Here is a 21184-nt window from a genome sequence, read left to right as displayed (position 1 = left end):
ATTTTAATTTTACTAATCATGATTCCCTCTCTCTCTCTCTCTCTCTCTCTCTCTCTCTCTCTCTCTCTCTCTCTCTCTCTCTCTCTCTCTCTGAAAATTGTTGATAATCAATTGACTTAATTTATGATAAATCTAATCCTCCCAACAAACATTATTTTACTGATTATTTTTAACTATTGGAAAAAAAATTATTCTGCATTTATAAATTTGCAGTCAAATATGAGATAGCAGTGAATCGTAATTGATTAATATTAGTTTGGGGGTGGGATATAAATGTTGCCCCTACAGTTTTTGAAGCAGAGTAAATTCGATAGAAAAAAACTACTGGGGGCTCTACATTGAAAGTATGAATTTCAATTGTTTTAACGAGAAAACATACATACGCACAAACACATTTCTATATATATATATATATATATATATATATATATATATATATATACACGCATATATATATATATATATACATATATATATGTATATATATGTATATATATGTGTGTGTATATATATATATATATATATATATATATAGTATATATATATATATATATATATATATATATATGTACATATATATTTATGTATATATATATATATATATATATATATACATATATATATATTGAGTATGTGTGCATGTCTGTTTAAAATTTGGTGTGTACGTATACTGTATATATATAAAACCATTCAACCCGTGTTGTTGCATTGAAAGTCATCGTTATGAATACCAAATTTCCCATCCACTAATTCAAAGAGTAGTTATTATTTCTACTGTCATCCATTCCCAAAAATATACTGTATATTCCACATGGCATTGTTAGGGCATGCTCTTCGCACTCCCCAAGAGGGATTAGTTCACCAAAATTCCAACTGAGCTCCACAAGGCACCAGAAGAGTTGGAAGATCCAAGCTTACATGGTTAAGGACTATGAAGCGTGAAGTGCGAGATGATGCATGGAGCAGTATTTAATTGAAAGCCGGGCTCCACAAGGCACTAGAAGAGTTGGAAGACCCAGGCCTACATGGCTGAGGACTATGAAGCGTGAAGTAGGAGATGATGAATGGAGAAGTATAGACTTAAAAGCTGGGCTCCACAAGGCACTAGAGTAGTTGGAGGACCCAGGCCTACATGGCTGAGGACAATGAATCTTGAAGTAGGAGATGATGAATGGAGAAGTATTAAATTAAAAGCTGAAGATAGAGACGACTGGCGAAATCGAACAGAGGCCCTTTATGTCAATAGGCGTAGGAGATGATGATGATGATGATGATGATGATGATATTCCACATTCGTTATTTTACTGAATCGTGGGTGACCTCTCCAAAGCGAATATTCCTTTTACTTTGCTTGGTAATAAATTCTTTATTTCCAGTAAAGGATTTGGAGACGTGATGCTTGTTAGTGGCTTTGATATGTACAAAGTTTATAACATTTATTTTTCTTGTTTATATGTAGAACATTTGCTAGGTAGGCCACAGCAGACAATTTTCTCTCTTTAAATATTTAAGTCACAAAAGGAGATTCACAGAATTCCAGTTCTTATATGCAATTTAATTTTTTTAAGCCGCTTATCAAATTATTATTATTATTATTATTATTTTTATTATTATTATTATTTTTATTAGCTAAGCTACAATTCTATTTGGAAAAGCAGGATCCTACAAATCCAAGGACTCCAACAGAGAAAATACCCCAGAGAGGAAAGAAAATAAGGGAAAATATATAATAGTGTACCCTCAATCAAGAGAACTCTAACCCAAGACGGTAGAGGACTATGGTACAGAAGTCAGGGCACTACTCAGGACTAGAGAACAATGGTTTGATTTTGGTGTGTCCTAGAAGAGTTGCTTACCATATCTTAAGAGTCTCTTCTACTCTTACCAAGTGGAAAGTAGCTACTGAACAATTGTAGTCCAGTAGTTAACCTCTTGAGTAAAGAATAATTATTCGGTTATTTTACTGCTGTCAGGTGTATGAGAACAGAGGAAAATGTGGAGAATAGGCCAGACTATTTGGTATATGTGTTGGCAAAGGAAAAAGAGCCTTAACGAGAGAGTTATCCAATCTATTATTATCATGCCATTCAAAGGACCTAATAACAATCAAGCTTATTAGCTTTATACATCCGACATTTTTCATTAATTAAGACACACGTCCTCCTCTCCTTTTGATAGCTTGTGAAATAGTCCAGATAATTCAAGTTCATTAGTCAGGTAATCCGTTGGCAAAAGGCCATACTATCATGAGGCAATCCATTGATGACATTCCCAGTTTTTAATTAACAAAATATTAGGCAATCATTTGAATGTCAGTTGTGTGTTAATCTGGAATAATACAATCAAAATCAAAATTTTTCATTTATGTTTATTTTCAAAGTATATTCGCTCCTAAATATGTAATATAGCAAAGAATGTGAAGTTAATGTAATTTTTTTTTTTTGAAAAAATATATATTATCAAGTATATTATGGGTAGTGGGTTGATTAATCTTCACATATTTAGGGTTGTGGTGGCCTATTGGAAACGTCCCTGTCTGGTGATCTGCCGGACTGGGGTTCGAGTCCCTCTCAAACTCATTCGTTTCATATTTGTGTGTGCAAACCTCACCATCTTTGTGAGCTAAGGCTGGGTTATTTAGAGGAGCCTATAGTTCTACCTGCTGCCATCAGCAGCCAATAGCCTGGCTCTCCTTTGTCCTAACTCAAGTGGAGAGGGTCTTTGGGCACTAATTATATATACGGTATTATATGGTCAGTCTCTAAGGCATTGCCCTGCTAGCTAGGACACTGTCACTGTCCCTTGCTCCGGCCATTCATGAGTGCCCATTCAACCTTTTGGCCTCCATATTTAATTAAATCGGTGGTTATGTACGTCTTTGTGATTAATGCTCTGTTAGGGATTTACATAACTTTGACGTATTCTAAGTATATATTGAGGAACAGGCGAATTGGATTAAGAATTAGAAACTGAATTTGATGAATTCCAAATGTCTATTTATTATAAGAGGAAATATATACAATTGAAGACGGAAGTAAGACCCTGACATTTACTAGGATTATTACCTCCGCCATGGAGGTTATATTTATGATTCGGTTTATTTAATTAATTATTTGTCCGTTTGATCTTAGGTCATGGACGACTCCATTAAACGTTGAAGATGATCTGCATCCGGATTCTAGATTTCTAGATATGGAGTTGCATTTTTCATTTATTTATTTATCTGTTCTGGTGTCATTACACGGAATAGATATTAGGGTTTACTATTTTAACTCGACAGGAAATAGATTGACAGGTATACGACAGAGCATCTCTTATGAGCTTTTGATAATTATTAGAAGATCATTCGACTGTAAGATAATGTCCAGCTGTCTGTTGAATTCATCTTACTTATGGTCAGTAAATTATACGACAGAATTTCTCGGATAAACTTTTAATAATATTTAAAAGATCATTTTACTGTAAGATAGTCTTTAGTTATATGATCAATCTATATGTCTCTTCCTGCTAGCCAGGTCATTGTGATTGTCCCATGCTTCTGCCATTCATTAGCTCGACTACATGATAGTCTGCAGCTGTCAGTTGAATACATCTTACATATGGAAGAACTATCAATGCCGAACTGGATTTTAGGAGTCGTCCTATGCACTTGCTTTTAATGGGTTTATTTGTATTTAAGCGGAGAAGAGTCAAGGAGGGATTGGACTGAATCTCAAGTAAAGAAAGATGTCTATCTGCAGTCTTGTTTGCATGCAATAAGGCACGCGTGTTTTAACGGGGACTGAAGGAGTTATCGTCGTTGATTTCTATCTCTTTCTTACCACCTCATTCTCCTCTTCGTCTGCCTCCTCTCCCTCCCCCTTTCCCATCTTCCTCTCCCTCATACTTCCCGATCTTTCTCTCCCTCTCACTTCCCCATCTTCTTCCCTCTCCTTCTTTTTCTCCCTCCTCTTTCACTCCCTCCTCTCCCATTCCCCTTCATCCTCTCCTCCTTCCCTCTCCTCCTCCCTCCTCCTTCCCTCTCCTCCTCCCTCCTCCTTCCCTCTCCTCCTCCCCTCCTCCTCCTTCTTCCTCTCCCTCCTCCTTCCCTCTCTTCCTCTCCCTCCTCCTCCTTCCTCCTTCTCTCCCTCCTCGCTATACCATCCCGGCCTCAATACCTATATCTATTTACATCTTTCATAATTTTAGAACTATGAATAAGTGTATTTAGATGAGATATTTACTCAGGTACGACTCTCCATAAATTCCACAGGTAAGCTTAACGATGTAATGAATACAAGAATTATCTTCGGCATTAGAATTTAACCTAATCTTATACATTATTATTATTATTATTATTATTATTATTATTATTATTATTATTATTATTATTATTATTATTATTATAAGCTAAGCTACAACCCTAGTTGAAAAAACAAGATGCTATAAGCCCCTCGGCTCCAACAGGGAAATATAGCCCAGTGAGGAAAGGAAACAAGGAAATAAACTAGAAGAGAAGTAGTAAACAATCAATATAAAATACTTTAAGAATATTAACAATATTGAATTAGATCTTCCATATACTGTATAAACTATAAAAAACTTCAAAAAATAAGAGGAAGAGAAATGAGATAGAATAGTGTACCCGAGTGTACCCTCAATAGAAATGAGATAGAATAGTGTACCCGAGTGTACCCTCAAGAGAAATGAGATAGAATAGTGTACCCGAGTGTACCCTCAAGAGAAATGAGATGGAATAGTGTACCCGAGTGTACCCTCAAGAGAAATGAGATAGAATAGTGTACCCGAGTGTATACCCTCAAGAGAAATGAGATAGAATAGTGTACCCTAGTGTATACCCTCAAGAGAAATGAGATAGAATAGTGTACCCGAGTGTATACCCTCAAGAGAAATGAGATAGAATAGTGTACCCTAGTGTATACCCTCAAGAGAAATGAGATAGAATAGTGTACCCTAGTGTATACCCTCAAGAGAAATGAGATAGAATAGTGTACCCGAGTGTATACCCTCAAGAGAAATGAGATAGAATAGTGTACCCGAGTGTATACCCTCAAGAGAAATGAGATAGAATAGTGTACCCTAGTGTATACCCTCAAGAGAAATGAGATAGAATAGTGTACCCGAGTGTATACCCTCAAGAGAAATGAGATAGAATAGTGTACCCTAGTGTATACCCTCAAGAGAAATGAGAGAGAATAGTGTACCCGAGTGTACCCTCAAGAGAAATGAGATAGAATAGTGTACCCGAGTGTACCCTCAAGAGAAATGAGATAGAATAGTGTACTCGAGTGTATACCCTCAAGAGAAATGAGATAGAATAGTGTACCCTAGTGTATACCCTCAAGAGAAATGAGATAGAATAGTGTACCCGAGTGTACCCTCAAGAGAAATGAGATAGAATAGTGTACCCTAGTGTATACCCTCAAGAGAAATGAGAGAGAATAGTGTACCCGAGTGTACCCTCAAGAGAAATGAGATAGAATAGTGTACCCGAGTGTACCCTCAAGAGAAATGAGATAGAATAGTGTACCCTAGTGTATACCCTCAAGAGAAATGAGATAGAATAGTGTACCCTAGTGTATACCCTCAAGAGAAATGAGAGAGAATAGTGTACCCGAGTGTACCCTCAAGAGAAATGAGATAGAATAGTGTACCCGAGTGTACCCTCAAGAGAAATGAGATAGAATAGTGTACCCGAGTGTATACCCTCAAGAGAAATGAGATAGAATAGTGTACCCTAGTGTATACCCTCAAGAGAAATGAGATAGAATAGTGTACCCGAGTGTACCCTCAAGAGAAATGAGATAGAATAGTGTACCCTAGTGTATACCCTCAAGAGAAATGAGAGAGAATAGTGTACCCGAGTGTACCCTCAAGAGAAATGAGATAGAATAGTGTACCCGAGTGTACCCTCAAGAGAAATGAGATAGAATAGTGTACCCGAGTGTACCCGAATGTACCCTCAAGAGAAATGAAATAGAATAGTGTACCCGAGTGTACCTTCAAGAGAAATGAGATAGAATAGTGTACCCGAGTGTACCCGAATGTACCCTCAAGAGAAATGAAATAGAATAGTGTACCCGAGTGTACCTTCAAGAGAAATGAGATAGAATAGTGTACCCGAATGTACCCCCAAGAGAAATGAGATAGAATAGTGTACCCGAGTGTACCCTCAAGAGAAATGAGATAGAATAGTGTACACGAGTGTACCCTCAAGAGAAATGAGATAGAATAGTGTACCCGAGTGTACCCTCAACCAAGTTGGTGTATTTATAGCTTAATACGGTTTGTATGAATTTTATTACGGTTTCCACTACGAGTTCTACATTTAGTTTTTAACAGATGGTGATTTTCTCTGTTAATGACCCTTTATAAACTTTGTAGTGTCTGTAGACCTTGTCCGTGACCTTGAAGATGAAACTAGCTAGCATCAGGTGTCTTCATGTTCCACAATCACATCTTTTATTACTAAACAGTAGAACTTCAAAAGTTCAAAGTTGGAGCAAATGATATTTTTGTTGACTAGGCGGACATGAGTCTTTTTATAGTTTGTTTATGAAATATTTGTTTTTGATGTTGTGTATAGTTTATATATGACATGTCTGTTTTGACGTTGTTACTTTTTTTTTTAGAATGATTTATTGTTAATTTGTTCTCTTCATTTATTTATTTCCTTATTTCCTTTCCTCACTGGGCTATTTTTCCCTGTTGGAGCCCCTGGGCTTATAGCATCTTGCTTTTCCAACTAGGGTTGTAGCTTGGATAGTAATAATAATAATAATAATAATAATAATAATAATAATAATAATAATAATAATAATAAACAGTATTCTAGAAGTTATATTCCAGCTGGGACCAGATTGTGGAAGGATCTTCCTAACTAGGCAGTTGAATCGGTTGATCTTCAGAAGTTCAAACTTGTAGCGAATGTTTTTGATGTTGAACAGGTTGACTAAGTCCCTCTTCATTGTTTATAAATGATATATTCATTTTAACGTTGTTACTGATCTTAAGATATTTTTATATAAATTATTCCTCACCTCTCATTTAGTTAATTTATTTCCTTTTTTCCTTTCTTCACTGGGCTATTTTTCCCTGTTTGAGCCCTTGGCCTTAAATCATACCGCTTTTCCAACTAAGGTTGTAGCCCAGCTAGTAATAATAATTATGATGACAATGCTAAGTAATCAGTCAACTAGAAAGCAAGACCTCTATTCTTCAGACATAAGTATTCAGCGGATTAAATTGTTAGAATCAGACTGTACGAAAACTGTTCTTTCATACATACATAACTGTGCGAATAGTTAGGCTCTCTTATTATTACAATCAAGCATGGAATCCTATGCACCTGGTCATCAAGAAAAGAATTCGAGATTCAGGTTAATGAGACTGAATTACCGAACTGTCACGCTCAATTAATTCGTCATTTTGGTTGTGCATTCTTTTTGCAATTTTTGCTTCGAATTGCTGCTTGTTGAAGATAGTACAGCTGGCTTCATTAATTCTGGTACGCTTTTTGAGATTTCTGACAGCCGTACGTTGTAGCTGATATGCTGCGTTTAGCAAAAGAGAAACTCTCGTGGCCTGTTGGTAAAGTCCATGCCTGGTGATCACCAGACTGGGGTTCAAGTCCCGTTGAAAGTCGTTAGTTCCTTTGGTCACTGCATCCTCTCAGTCCTTGTGATAAATCTGTGTTTAGCCAAAGAGAAACGGCGGTGACCTGTTGGTAACTTCCTTGCCTGGTGATCACCAGACTGGGGTTCGAGTCCCGTTGAAAGTAGTTAGTTCCTTTGGTCACTGCATCCTCACAGTCCTTGTGATAACGCTGTGTTTAGCAAAAGCGAAACTGTGGTGACCTGTTGGTAACTTCCTTGCCTGGTGATCGCCATACTGGGGTTATTGCCCCGCTCAAAGTCGTTAGTTCCTTTGGTCGCTGCAACCTCATAATTTTTGTGAGCTTAAGATGCGGTGTTTTGGGGAGATTATATGTCTATCTTCTGAGTCATCAGCACCCATTGCCTTGTTTTCCATCGTCCTAGCTTTAGTGCTGATCATATGTATATATGGTCAGTCTCTAGGGCATTGTCCTGCTTGCTAGGGTAGCGTCACTGTCCCTTGCTTCTGCCATTCAAGATCGGCCTATTAAACCAACCTTTAAACGCTTAAACACGAGATCAAAAGTATAAGTACTCTATAGAAAAATAATTTAAGTTGCTTGACATAACTTCGTAAAATTACTAAAAATGCTTTTGATCACGTGTTTACAAGCTTAGCGGCCTTGTTTTACAGGCAGCGTTACCAACCGTTTGTCTTTTGCTAAACAAACCGTTGCTTGCTATAATGTAGAACTGTCAGACGTCTCTTTAGCATCCCGTGAATCGTATCGGAATTGATGAAGCCAACTGTATCTGTCGCTATGTAGAGAAGTCTGGAAGATGCTTCATCTGTTTCGGATCTCTTTTCAAGTTAATGCTTTTGGTAAAGCAGTGAACACTCTTCTCTCTCTCTCTCTCTCTCTCTCTCTCTCTCTCTCTCTCTCTCTCTCTCTCTCTTTCTCCTTTACATGCTGGGTCTCAATCATGGAAAGAATATAGTTTCTTTTTCATTGATGACTGACATTACACACTATAATCGATGCTTGAAAATACCTGTTTTAGAGTAATGTAAAAAGAGATCTTTTGTAAATTTTCGCTTTGCTTTTGATGATATGTTTTATAGATGTTCTTTGTGATCTTCTATAGGAAATTAATCGCCACTGCAACACTATAATAACGCGTCCTTGCAAAATTCCATTTCAGTGCCCATCGATTATTGAATGCGTTAGATAATTAGCCTAGGTTAATCTAAATTACGTCCTTTGTCTTTCTTTGGAAATTATGTTTAGAATCATCATCATCATCATCCTCATCCTCATCATCATCATCCTCATCATCATATACGCCTACTTCACGCTTCATAGTTCTTAGCCACGTGGGCCTGGGTCTTCCAACTCTTCTCGTACCCAGTTAAATATTTGGTGACCCAATCTCTCTTGGGGAGTGCGAAAAGCATGCACAAACCATCTCCATCTACACCTCATCATGCTCTCATCCACATGTGGCACTCGGGTAATCTTTCTTATAGTTTAATTTCTAATTAAGTCCCCCCCATTTAACTCCCAATATTCTTCTGTGGGTTTTGTTCTCGAATGTACTGAATTGGTTTTAGATTGTTTTATTGGCATACCATGAATCATGTCCATACAGTAACACCGATCTCACTAAACTGATGTATAGCTTGATTATTATATGTAATTTCAGGCAATTTGATTTTCAAATTTTACTTAACTTATCTATTGTCTGAATTGTTTTTTTTTTTCAATATTTCATTAAAATCTAATTCTAAAGACCCTGTATTAAAGATCATAGTTCCTATAGTCAATTTCTTTTAATGAGGCAGATTTGCACCGACTCGCAGCGGTGCCCTTTTAGCTCGGAAAAGTTTCCTGATCGCTGATTGGTTAGAATTATCCTGTCCAACCAATCAGCAATCAGGATACTTTTCCGAGCTAAAAGGGCACGGCTGCGAGTCGGTGCAAATATGCCTCGCTAAAAGAAATGGACTATAGATATTTAGAAGATTCTACCTCATGTTTAGAATCAAACTTAGCTAATATGGAGTCATGATCGTTATGACTACTGCTACTACTACTACTACTACTACTACTACTACTACTACTACTACTACTAATTTTTTTTCAATATTTCATTAAAATCTAATTCTAAAGCCCCTGTATTAGAGATCCTAGCTCCTAGATATTTAAATGATTCTACCTCATGTTTAGAATCAAACTTAGATATTATGTAGTCAGTATCGTTGTAACTACTACTACTACTACTACTACTACTACTACTACTACTACTACTACTACTACTACTACTACTACTACTACTATTATTATTATTATTATTATTCATTTTTCAAGGAGCAATACCCTTCTTGATGTATTGTGTAAAACATATATCTCTCTTTCACCAACAGCCCAGTCCTCCCTAACCTAAATCTTAGAATAAGGTCCTTGGCACCTTGTTACATTGTCTTGCATTAATATGAAATCCGCATCTCAATAGTCTGAGAAGCACAGAAGAGGCCGACCCTCACTGCTGATGACACAAGTAACTGTTATGTCAAATCCTTTCATTGATTTATTTTTTAAGTTGTTATTCTTTTGCAGTATCTTTTGCTGTTATCCAAACCATTTCAACCAAAATCCTATTGCTGATGATACAATTGACCCTTGTCTATTATTATTATTATTATTATTATTATTATTATTATTAATATTGTTGTTGATGTTGTTATTATTATTATTATTATTATTATTATTATTATTATTATTATTACTAGCTAAGCTACAACCCTAATTGGAAAAGCTAGATGCTATAAGCCCTAGGGCCCCAACAAGAAAAAATAGCCCAGTTAGTAAAGTAAATAAGGAAATAAATAAACGATATGAGAAATAATGAACAAATAAAATAAAATATTTTAAAAACAGTAACATTAGAACAGATATTACATATAGTTAAACTATATAAAAGACTCATGTCAGCCTGTTCAACTAAAGGTATTTGCTGCAAGTTTAAACTTTTGAAGTTTTACCGATTCAACTACCCGATTAGGAAGCTCATTATTATTATTATTATTATTATTATTATTATTATTATTATTATTACTATCCAAGCTACAACCCTAATTGGAAAAGCAAGATGCTATAAGCCCAGGGGCTCCAACAGGGAAAAATAGCCCAGTGAGGAAAGGAAATAAGGAAATAAATAAATGAAGAGAACAAATTAACAATAAATCATTCTAAAGAAAGTAATGTCAAAAGAGATATGTCATATATAAACTATTAACAACGTCAAAAACAAATATGTCATATATAAACTATAAAAAGACTCATGTCCGACTGGTCAACAAAAAAGCATTTGCTCCAACTTTGAACTTTTGAAGTTCTACTGATTCAACCACCCGATTAGGAAGATCATTCCAATTCAGCCAATCAGTCTTACTGAAACCAAAATAGCCTTTAGGATGATGTGGATGAGAACATCAGATGTTGTGTGATGCAATAAGGTTAATGGTCACCATAACAACAAATAAAGAGACTCTTGCTGCTTCTGGAAAGTCGTATTCAACACTCCTCACTCGTGGGTTTCTCTTTCAGATTAATTACCTCCGCCAACGAAGTTGGAACGAGGTTATGTTTTACCCACTGTTTGTGTGTTTGTTTGTGTGTGTGTGTGTCTGTTTCTTTGTAAACAGCTTCCTGGAGGTAATTTTAATCGTTGATTAATGAAACTTGCAGGATTAACTGTTATATAAAAATCTGGAAATTATTGTTTTATGTTTTACCCCCTGTTTGTGTTTGTTTTTGTGTTTGTTACTGAACAGTTTCGTGGCCGTAATTTTAATCGTTGATTAATGAAACTTGCAGGGATTAACTGTCATGTAAAAAGTTGGAAATTATTACATTTTGGAAGGTCAAGGTTATGGTCACGGTCAAGCAAAATGTCCAATTCATGTAATCAGCCATAGGTTTACACATGGTTGTCACCGAGACTTCAAACTTGGTTCATATTTGAGTGCATGAAAATCCACGTCAGTTAATACATGTTAAGGTTAAAGGTCAAGGTCGAGATATAAGCTGCTGCGGCAGAGGTCTGCGCTCTACTGAGTGCCCCTTTAGTTTAGGGAAGTGTGTTCCAATTCTCAGATCATTCTTATTTTGAAATTCTTTAATTCTAAGAAATTCAGACCTTTATGAGAGATTAGCAATTAAAGAATTTTAAATAATGAAATTCTTTAAATCTAGGAAATTCAGACCTTTTTGAGAGATTAGCAATTAAAGAATTTTAAATAATGTTATAAATAGGAGACTTCAAAACGTTTTGACATATTAGTAAATATCTGGACCAGATTTTTAAGTTTCTCCAAGTCCCAAGATGATTCGTCTATTATTATTATTATTATTATTATTATTATTACTCTCTAAGCTACAACCCTAACTGGAAAAGCAGGATGCTATACCCCAGGGGACCCAACAGGGAAAATAGCCCAGTGAGGAAATTAAAAATAAGGAGGAATAAAATATTTTAAGAGCAGTAACAACATTAAAATATATATTTCCTAAATAAACTATAAAAACTTTAACAAAACAAGAGGAAGAGAAATTAGATAGAATAGTGTGCCAGAGTGAACCCTCAAGCAAGAGAAATCTAACATAAGTTCTATGGTCTTCTAATGGAAACAGATTTTGATATTCATTGAATATATGAATGTATATTTTTGGGAACAGTTTTTGATATTCATAAAATGTATGAATATATATTTTTAGAAACAGTTTTTGATATTCATAGAATATATAAATATATATTTTTGGAAACAGTATTTGATATACATAGAATATATGAATATATATTTTTGAGTAAATTAGAAAAAATAGTTCCAGCTTACCTGTTGTTTACCTGGCCGTTCACATTTCAACCCTTCCTTCCCGTTTGTGAGCTCTGCTCCGCCGAGAGGATCATCCACGGCCGATTCTTGTAATTGGCAATCTCTCTCACTGGCAAAAGTTGAGCCTGTCGAGGAATTCGAAGAGGATGAAGAAGGAGAGCCATTGGACGAGTTTGGAGTGGTGGAGACTTCGCTTCCCCCCTGGGAAGAGCCTCCGTTCTTCTCCATGCTTTTCCTGAACCTCCAGAGCCTCTGCTGATGGCACATGATGCACTGGACGCGTCTGGAAAGTTGGCACAAGGGACACTGGCAATCGCTGTAAGGACATTTGTGCCTCTTCTTCAGAACCTGCTGGTTATGGTTTTTGCAGATCGTGCAGTATTGAGGACGTTTGATTTTGGATGTGGTTCCTGCAACTTCACTCCCTCCACTTCCTCCTACTGCAGCCCCTCCTCCTCCACTTTTTCCAACTGGGGACTTTACTCCTCCTCCGTCAGGTCTGTCTCCCTTTCCTGCAGAAGGGGAATTACTTTTTTGACAGGTGAGCTTTCCTCTGCGAGATTTGCCGTTTCCTCCGGCCTTTGCGATCAATGTGTCACCCTCGACGCTTTCTGGAAAAAGAAGGTATGCATTATTAAGATTCTGCTTCGGTGTTAGTGACTGAGTTGGTTTATGTTACTATTAAGAATAAAGTACACACACACGCATAGTTTATATATATATATATATATATATATATATATATATATATATATATATATATATATATATATATATATATTATATGTACATATATGTATATATATATGCACATATATGTATTACAAAGACATAATCGTATATAAATACACATATATATACATACACACACACACACACACACACACACACATATATATATATATATATATATATATATATATATATATATATATATATATATATATATATATATACAAACACATATATATATATGCATGTATATTTATTTATATACGATTATGTACAGCATATATAGGTATATATATATATATTTTATATATATATATATATATATATATATATATATATATATGTATTAATACATATAACATGTTATTTAATTTTCTCAATTTATATAAGGAATCTTCTTCGTTCGTCGTTTCTCTTTTCACATATCTGTATTTGATTCAGAAAAATGTTTCTTAGCAAATCCATCGCCATTTTGGGTTAACCCAAAGAATGAACAATTGAATGTTCTTATGCTCACCAATATTCCAAGCTACATGTGATACAATGTATCACAAGTCAACAGATATGTAGCAATAGCGTAGGGTGTAAACGGATTGTCAGTTATATAGGATTATTTGTTGACATATGATCTAACACGTTTGCAGGAATTCTATTATTTGGTCATTAAGTTTGATGGGTATTTTTATTTTTTTATTCACTGCATTTTCTCTCATTGTAATACACATTATGTTTTTCTATTTGTTGAGGCCCACATGGCTAAGGACTATGAAGCGTGAAGTAGGATATAATGAATGGAGAAGTATTTAATTAAAAGCTCTAAAGATAGAGACAACTGGCGAAGTCTAACTGAGGTCCTTTTTGTCAATAGGCGTCGGAGGAGATGATGATGATGATGATGATGATTTGTTGAGTTTCATGTTTAGAAAAGATGGACGAATCTGTATCGGGACAATTTTATCTCTATTGGTGAATGATAGGCGTCGGAGATGATGATGATGATGATGATAATAATGATGATGATATCGGACAATTTTATCCCTATTGGTGAATGATAGGCGTCGGAGATGATGATGATGATGATGATGATTTGTTGAGTGTCATGTGTAGAAAAGATAGAAGAATCTGTATCGGGACAATTTTATCTCTATTGGTGAATGATAGGCGTCGGAGATGATGATGATGATGATGATAATAATGATGATGATATCGGACAATTTTATATCTATTGGTGAAGGATAGGCGTCGGAGATGATGATGATGATGATGATGCTGATTTGTTGAGTATCATGTGTAGAAAAGATAGAAGAATCTGTACTGTGAGAATTTTTATCTCACCCTATTGGTGAATGATGGCTTCAAGTACATTTTAGTGATTCGCCAATCATAAATAATAGCGGAAACGGACCGTATATGTTCGGACCCGTGATTCGAAGTGGAATCAATCACACAAAATCATGGTTATGAAAACTTATCTTGTAATTTATTTGGTCCTGTTTAGAGTGCTACATGTTCCCTTCTTCCGTTCGAGGTGGGATGGTTTTAAAGTGTGTTAGATATTGTACACTCGAGGCTTTATTATTATTATTATTATTATTATTATTATTATTATTATTATTATTATTATTATTATTATTTTTATTATTATTATTATTATTACCATTAACATTATTATTGTTATTATTATTATTATTTTTTTTTTATATTATTATTAATTTTATTATTAGCATTAATTTTATTATTATTATTATTATTATTATTATTATTATTATTATAATTATTATTACTTCCTAAGATACAACCCTAGTTGGAAAAGCAGGATGCTATTGCCCAAGGGCTCCAACAGGGAAAATAACCCAGTGAGGAAAGGAAATAAGGAAATAGACTTCAAGAGAAGTTTAAGTGTAATAACAACATAATATTAATCCTTCATTTATAAACTATACACACTTCAAAATACAAGAGGAAGAGAAATAAGATAGAATAGTGTGCCCGAGTGTACCCTCAAGCAAGAGAACTCTAACCCAAGGCAACGGAAGACCATGGTACAGAGTCTATGGCACAACCCAAGAGAACAATGTTTTGATTTTTGTTTAGTATTTTGTCCTATTTTATTAGGTGCGATCGCTACGGAGAATGGTTTGGTGGCGCCGTGCGGTGGCGGTTGGCCGAACTATTTACAGTACGTTAGGAGAGTCGAGTTGTTTACCTCTTTAACGACTCTCCTATTTTTCTTGCCACTTTCCCTCTCGAAATGAAAGGCTATTCGGGGTGTAAGTAGCTATGAGATGTGTCAAGATACGTCCTTACGCAATATCCCTTGGAGAAATTTAAGGGATACTCGCTCCAGGAGTTAGAATTCTGGGTACCTTCGGTAAATTTTCTGGGATATATCACTGTAGTCACATATAACATAGGAATCTACTAATGAAGGAAGTTTTTGCGGGTTGACAGTGTCTGGGGTGATTTGAAAGTGTGACACGATTGCTGTAAGACACTGGAATGACGAAGAAAAGTCGTATCAAAGGCACATTGGGCACATGACGGATTTGGAGATAACTTGAAATATTTATATCAAATATAGTTCGTTGGAGTAATTACATGCAGGTCCGGAGTAGAGAGATTTCATGTCAATGTCTCGATTAGTACATTAATAATGAATGTAGTCGAAATTCTGGGTTGATTTTATTCCAAACGTGGCATTTGTAAACAGTATTTTGTGGATCTGTTAGCATTGCTTCAGGTGATAAGAAATAGAATTTTGTAATCATTGTCGTTATTTTTTTATTGATTTTTGTCAGACTTATTATTGAAATGCTCATATACATGTATATACGTACATACACACAGTACATATATATGTAAACATATATACTGTACGTATATATATACACACATATATATATATATATATATATATATATATATGTATGTATATATATATAGATACATAGATAGTTAGATATATGTTATATATATACACATATATATATGTATATATATATATATATATATATATATATGTATATATATATATATATATATATATATATATATATATATATATATATATATATATAAACAAAATACAATTTAACGAAATTGAATAACTTTGCGTAAAACGGAAATAAAAACCGAAAAGCTGAAAATTACTTATGAGATTGGGGCTGTAACCTCGTGTTAAGCTTACAGGAAGAATGGGATACTACGAGAACTGTATTCACGAGGACCAGAGAGGAAATGATTTTGCTTATTTATGTAACTGGCTGATTGAAAAAAAAATCTAGTAAATAATGCCAGTAATATCATGTAAAGTTATGGGACATCTACACAGTTCAAAAATTGATACTCAATAGGGCCTAGTGTATCACCATGAGAAGTCATTGGCAATAAGTTACTTTTATTATGGGGAATATCTGAGATAAACCTCTATTATGGGTAATTTATGCGGTAATATGTAGATTAGCATTTTGATTATCCTACGATCTGTAAGTTATTGTACATTTACTTTAATTTTTACGTGTAATTGAAGTGTTGCAGGATGGTCTTCATAATTTTTACACATTTTTCAGAAAATAGTTTTGTATATAAAATGTATTTTAGAATAATTAGAATTTAAGTCATCTCTAGCAACCAATATCAGTCTCTAAAAAGAGCGACTGCTGTTTTTTTACCTTCGCCAACGAAGTTGAAGATGAGGTTATGTTTGTTTGTCTGTTTGTCTGATTGCGAATAACTTCCGAGCCACAATTTTACTTACAGAGTATTGAAACTCTCAGGGATTAATTGTTATGTCGAAACCTGGATGTGATTAAATTTTGAAAGTCCTAGGTCATAGATTCAGTGGCTACTTTCCACTTGGTAAGGGTAGAAGAGACTCTTTAGCTATGGTCACTCCAAAATCAAACAATTGTTCTCTAGTCTTTGGTAGTGCCATAGCCTCTGTACCATGGTCTTTCTCTGTCTTTGGGTAGGGTAGAGTAGGGTTCTCTTCCTTGAGGGTACACTTGGGCACACTATTCTATCTTATTTCTCTTCCTCTTTTTTGTTAAAGTTTTTATATTTTATATAGGAGATATTTATTTTAATTTTGTTACTTTTCTTAAAATATTCCTTTTTTTCTTTCCACACTGGGCTATTTTCTCTGTTGGAGCCCCTGGGCTTATAGAATCCTGCTTTTCCAATTAGGATTGTAGCTTAGCAAGTAATAATAATAATAATAATAATAATAATAATAATAATAATATGTTTATATGGTCAGTTACTAGTGCATCTTTTCATTTTGATAGGGCAAGGTCACTGTCCCTTGTCTCTGCCATTCATGTGTGGCCTTTAAACCTTAAACTTTTAAACAGGATAAATCATCACATGTAATGGCAACATGGCTGTCTATCTTCCAGGCTGCTCTCATACCAGTCATTGCAACCACTTGTTGATCATCATGGTTTGACATAAATGATATTAGATTGGTTGTTTGTGCTGTATCACTATGCCAATTGGTGTCTGGCTTCCTCACTTTGCAATCTAACTCTTCACGGGTGAAGGGATATTTGTAAAACTTGGTATAAAGGCAGAACTCCAGGCCACATTACTTAAATTTCATACATAAATTCACATTGTATATCATCATCATTATCATCAGCCGTTTCTAGTCCACTGCAGGACAAAGGCATCAGACATGTTTTTCCATTCGCTTCTGTTTATGGTCTTTCTATCACAGTCTATACCAGCAAATTTTCTTTGCAAGTCAATCCATCATCTTCTCTTCATTCCCCTGCTTCTTTTGAAATGTCTAGGGACCCATTCTGTTGTTCCTAATTGTATATGTTTATATATGAAATGGCTTTGGGTCTCATTATCCATCAGGGTGTCAGTTTGCTTAACTTGCAAATGCAAACCATCTGACTCTGGTGAATATAAGTATGCAAATATGACAGTAGTATGTAGATGTTCATGAATGGTTATCCAACTGTGTGTGTGTGTGTGTGTGTGTGTTTTTTTTTTTTTTTTTTTTTTTTTTTTTCTTTCTTTATAGATTACATGAAGGTCAACAGTTTCTCTGTATTGTCGGTGCTTTGGGTCAAACATGAAACCAAGGCTCAAAATTCCGTAGACTTTGTGCTAATTTTTACCTTTGACTCTAAAACATTGGAACTTTTATGGTATGTACAGTAGTAGTATTTTTCATTTTTTTTAATATCCACTAATGAATCATATTAAAACTATTATCCATAAATGAATAATGCACAAATTTAGTTATTTTTATTTTTTTTTATGATAATGACAGTGGTCAGAATCATACTGAGAATAGTTATTATTAGGAACATTTGTGTATCACAAATATATCGGATGAGGTAATCTCCCTTGCAAGAACCTTAAGGTGTCATCTTTAACATTTCTTCAATAGGAAAGCTTTAAGGGAGGATTGGATATTTTTTTGTTAAAATATCTAAATATCTCTCTGTTCAACTTATTAATCGGACATTACTACTACTACTACTACTACTACTACTACTACTACTACTACTACTACTACTACTATTAATAATAATAATAGTAATAATAATGACTAACTATAGTCAATTTTTTATAACGAGGTGCATTTGCACTGACTCGAAGTGGTGTCCTTATAGCACGGAAGAGTTTCCTAGTAGCTGATTGGTTAGAATTATTTTGTCCAACCAATCAGCGAGCAGGAAAGTTTTCCGAGCTAAAAGGGCACCCCTGCGAGTCAGTGCAAATGCGCCTCATTAAAAAGAATTGACTATAGAGGAGCACTCAGTAGAGCGCAGACCTCCGCCACGGCAGCTTATTTCTCGCCCTTTTGCTCGACCTTGACCTTGAACTTTAACCTTGTCATGTAATAATTAGCTTGGATTTTCATGCGTTCAAATATGAACGATGTCCAAACGAATGGCTGATTACGTGAATTGGACATTTTGTTTGACCATGACATTGACCTTTGAATTTGACATTCCAAAATTTAATCATTCCCAGCTTTTTACATAACAGTTAATCTCTACAAGTTTCATTACTCTACGATTAAAATTGAGGCCAGGAAGATGTTCACAAACGCACACACACACATGCACACAAACAGGGGTGAAAACATAACCTCCTTCCAACTTCGTTTGAAAGTATAAAGGCCTCTCATGAATGGCAGAGACAAGGAACAATCACGCAGGACAATGCCCTAGAGACTGACCATATATTCATATGATCAGCGCCCAAGCCCCCTCTCCACCCAAGTTAGGACCAAGGACTGCCAGGTAACGGCTGCTGATAACTCTGCAGATAGACCTATCGTCTCCCCAAAACCCTCCCCCATCCTTAGCTCACAAGGATGGTGAGGTTACAGCAATCAAAGTAAATAACGAGTTTGAGCGGGATTCGAATCTCAGTCTGGCGTTCACCAGACAAGGACGTTACCAACAGGCTACCGCAAACAGATTCGTTTTTAGACGGAAATACCTTCCATTGAGGTCAGTGGTCTCAACTTGATGTGAAAGCTTTACAGGATTATGCACATGCTATCGTTTGTTCAGTATTTGTTTCTAGAATAATGGTATATTGCCTTCAAGTTTTGGTAACCTGATACACTGAGCAGTTTGTTGTGTGTGTCCTTGAGGTAAAGCCATGAGTAAGTAGATTTCGCCAAGGTTGTAAACCTTGGATGGAATCTGAAATACATTCGTTGATTTTTTTCCCTATTGTATAAAAATTTTGCACAAATTATGAAAGAAAAATACATTCGTTGATTTTTCCCTATTTTATAAAAATTTTGCACAAATTATGAAAGAAAAATACATTCGTTGATTTTTTCCCTATTTTATAAAAATTTTGCACAAATTATGAAAGAAAAATACATTCGTTGATTTTTTCCCTATTTTATAAAAATTTTGCACAAATTATGAAAGAAAAATACATTCGTTGATTTTTTTCCCTATTTTATAAAAATTTTGCACAAATTATGAAAGAAAAATACATTCGTTGATTTTTATCCCTATTTTATAAAAGTTTTCCACAAATTATGAAAGAAAATTACGTTTTTCATATGCCAATTAAAGAGTTTTAATCTTGTTAAATTTTACGGAAAGTACGAGGTCAAAGCCGTAGCCGGATTCGACGAACCGAAGACGGAGTTGGGAGAAGGTCTCGTAAGTAATAATATGTCTGGAAGTCGTCTCATAATTTTGGTGTCCTAAGGCGTGGATTAGTGCACATTTCCCATTAGTGTGAAAGAAAACAAATGCCTATTAAGAAAGACAAATAATGATTGAGGAAAGTGTTTTGAAAAGCTGAGCTTACGTTTCCTATGGGTACTTTTTTTATGTTAGAAATATGGAATTTAGTTAAAGTTAATATATACTGTATATATATATATATATATATATATATATATATATATATATATATATATATATATATATACAAATATATATGTATATATGTATATATACACACACACACACACACATATATATATATATATATATATATATATATATATATATATCTGTGTATATATATATATATATATATATATATATATATATATATATATATATATATATATATATATAGATATACATATATCTATATATATACTGGGAAAATAAACATTTTAGAATAGAAATAAAATGTATAAATTGGGAAATTCCTATAAGCTGATATCCTAATGATTATAAAAATCTGACAATGAATTTGCATATATAATTAGAATTAATGGACAAACTTGTAGATTCTACAAGCACGCCATCCTTGCGAGCTAAGGATGAGGGCGTTTGGGAGAACCTCTAGGTTTACCTGGCGAGTCATCAGCAGCCATTGCCTGGTTCTCCCTGGTCCTAGTATGGATGGAAAAGGGGCCTTGTCGCTAATCATATGTATATGGTCAGTCTTTAGGGCATTGGCCTGCTAAGGCTTTGTCACTGTCCCTTGCCTCTACCCTTCACGTTTGACC

At 34.7% G+C, this 21184-nt stretch overlaps 1 protein-coding gene across 2 annotated transcripts in view; it reads right to left on the bottom strand.

Annotated features, from left to right (window-relative positions):
• Positions 1–21184, bottom strand: part of LOC137654436 (PAX-interacting protein 1-like) — a 128159-nt gene that overhangs the window by 42269 nt on the left and 64706 nt on the right. For both annotated transcript variants that reach the window (XM_068388056.1, XM_068388055.1), the window contains exon 2: positions 12493–13103. In XM_068388056.1, the coding sequence (XP_068244157.1) occupies positions 12493–13103 (611 nt within the window). The remainder of the gene's footprint in view (positions 1–12492; positions 13104–21184) is intronic.

Source organism: Palaemon carinicauda, chromosome 15 (assembly GCF_036898095.1).
Source record: "Palaemon carinicauda isolate YSFRI2023 chromosome 15, ASM3689809v2, whole genome shotgun sequence".
NCBI classification, from domain to species: domain Eukaryota; kingdom Metazoa; phylum Arthropoda; class Malacostraca; order Decapoda; family Palaemonidae; genus Palaemon; species Palaemon carinicauda.
Note: the sequence above shows the minus strand (reverse complement) of the source record. Positions and strands in the feature narration are given on the sequence as shown.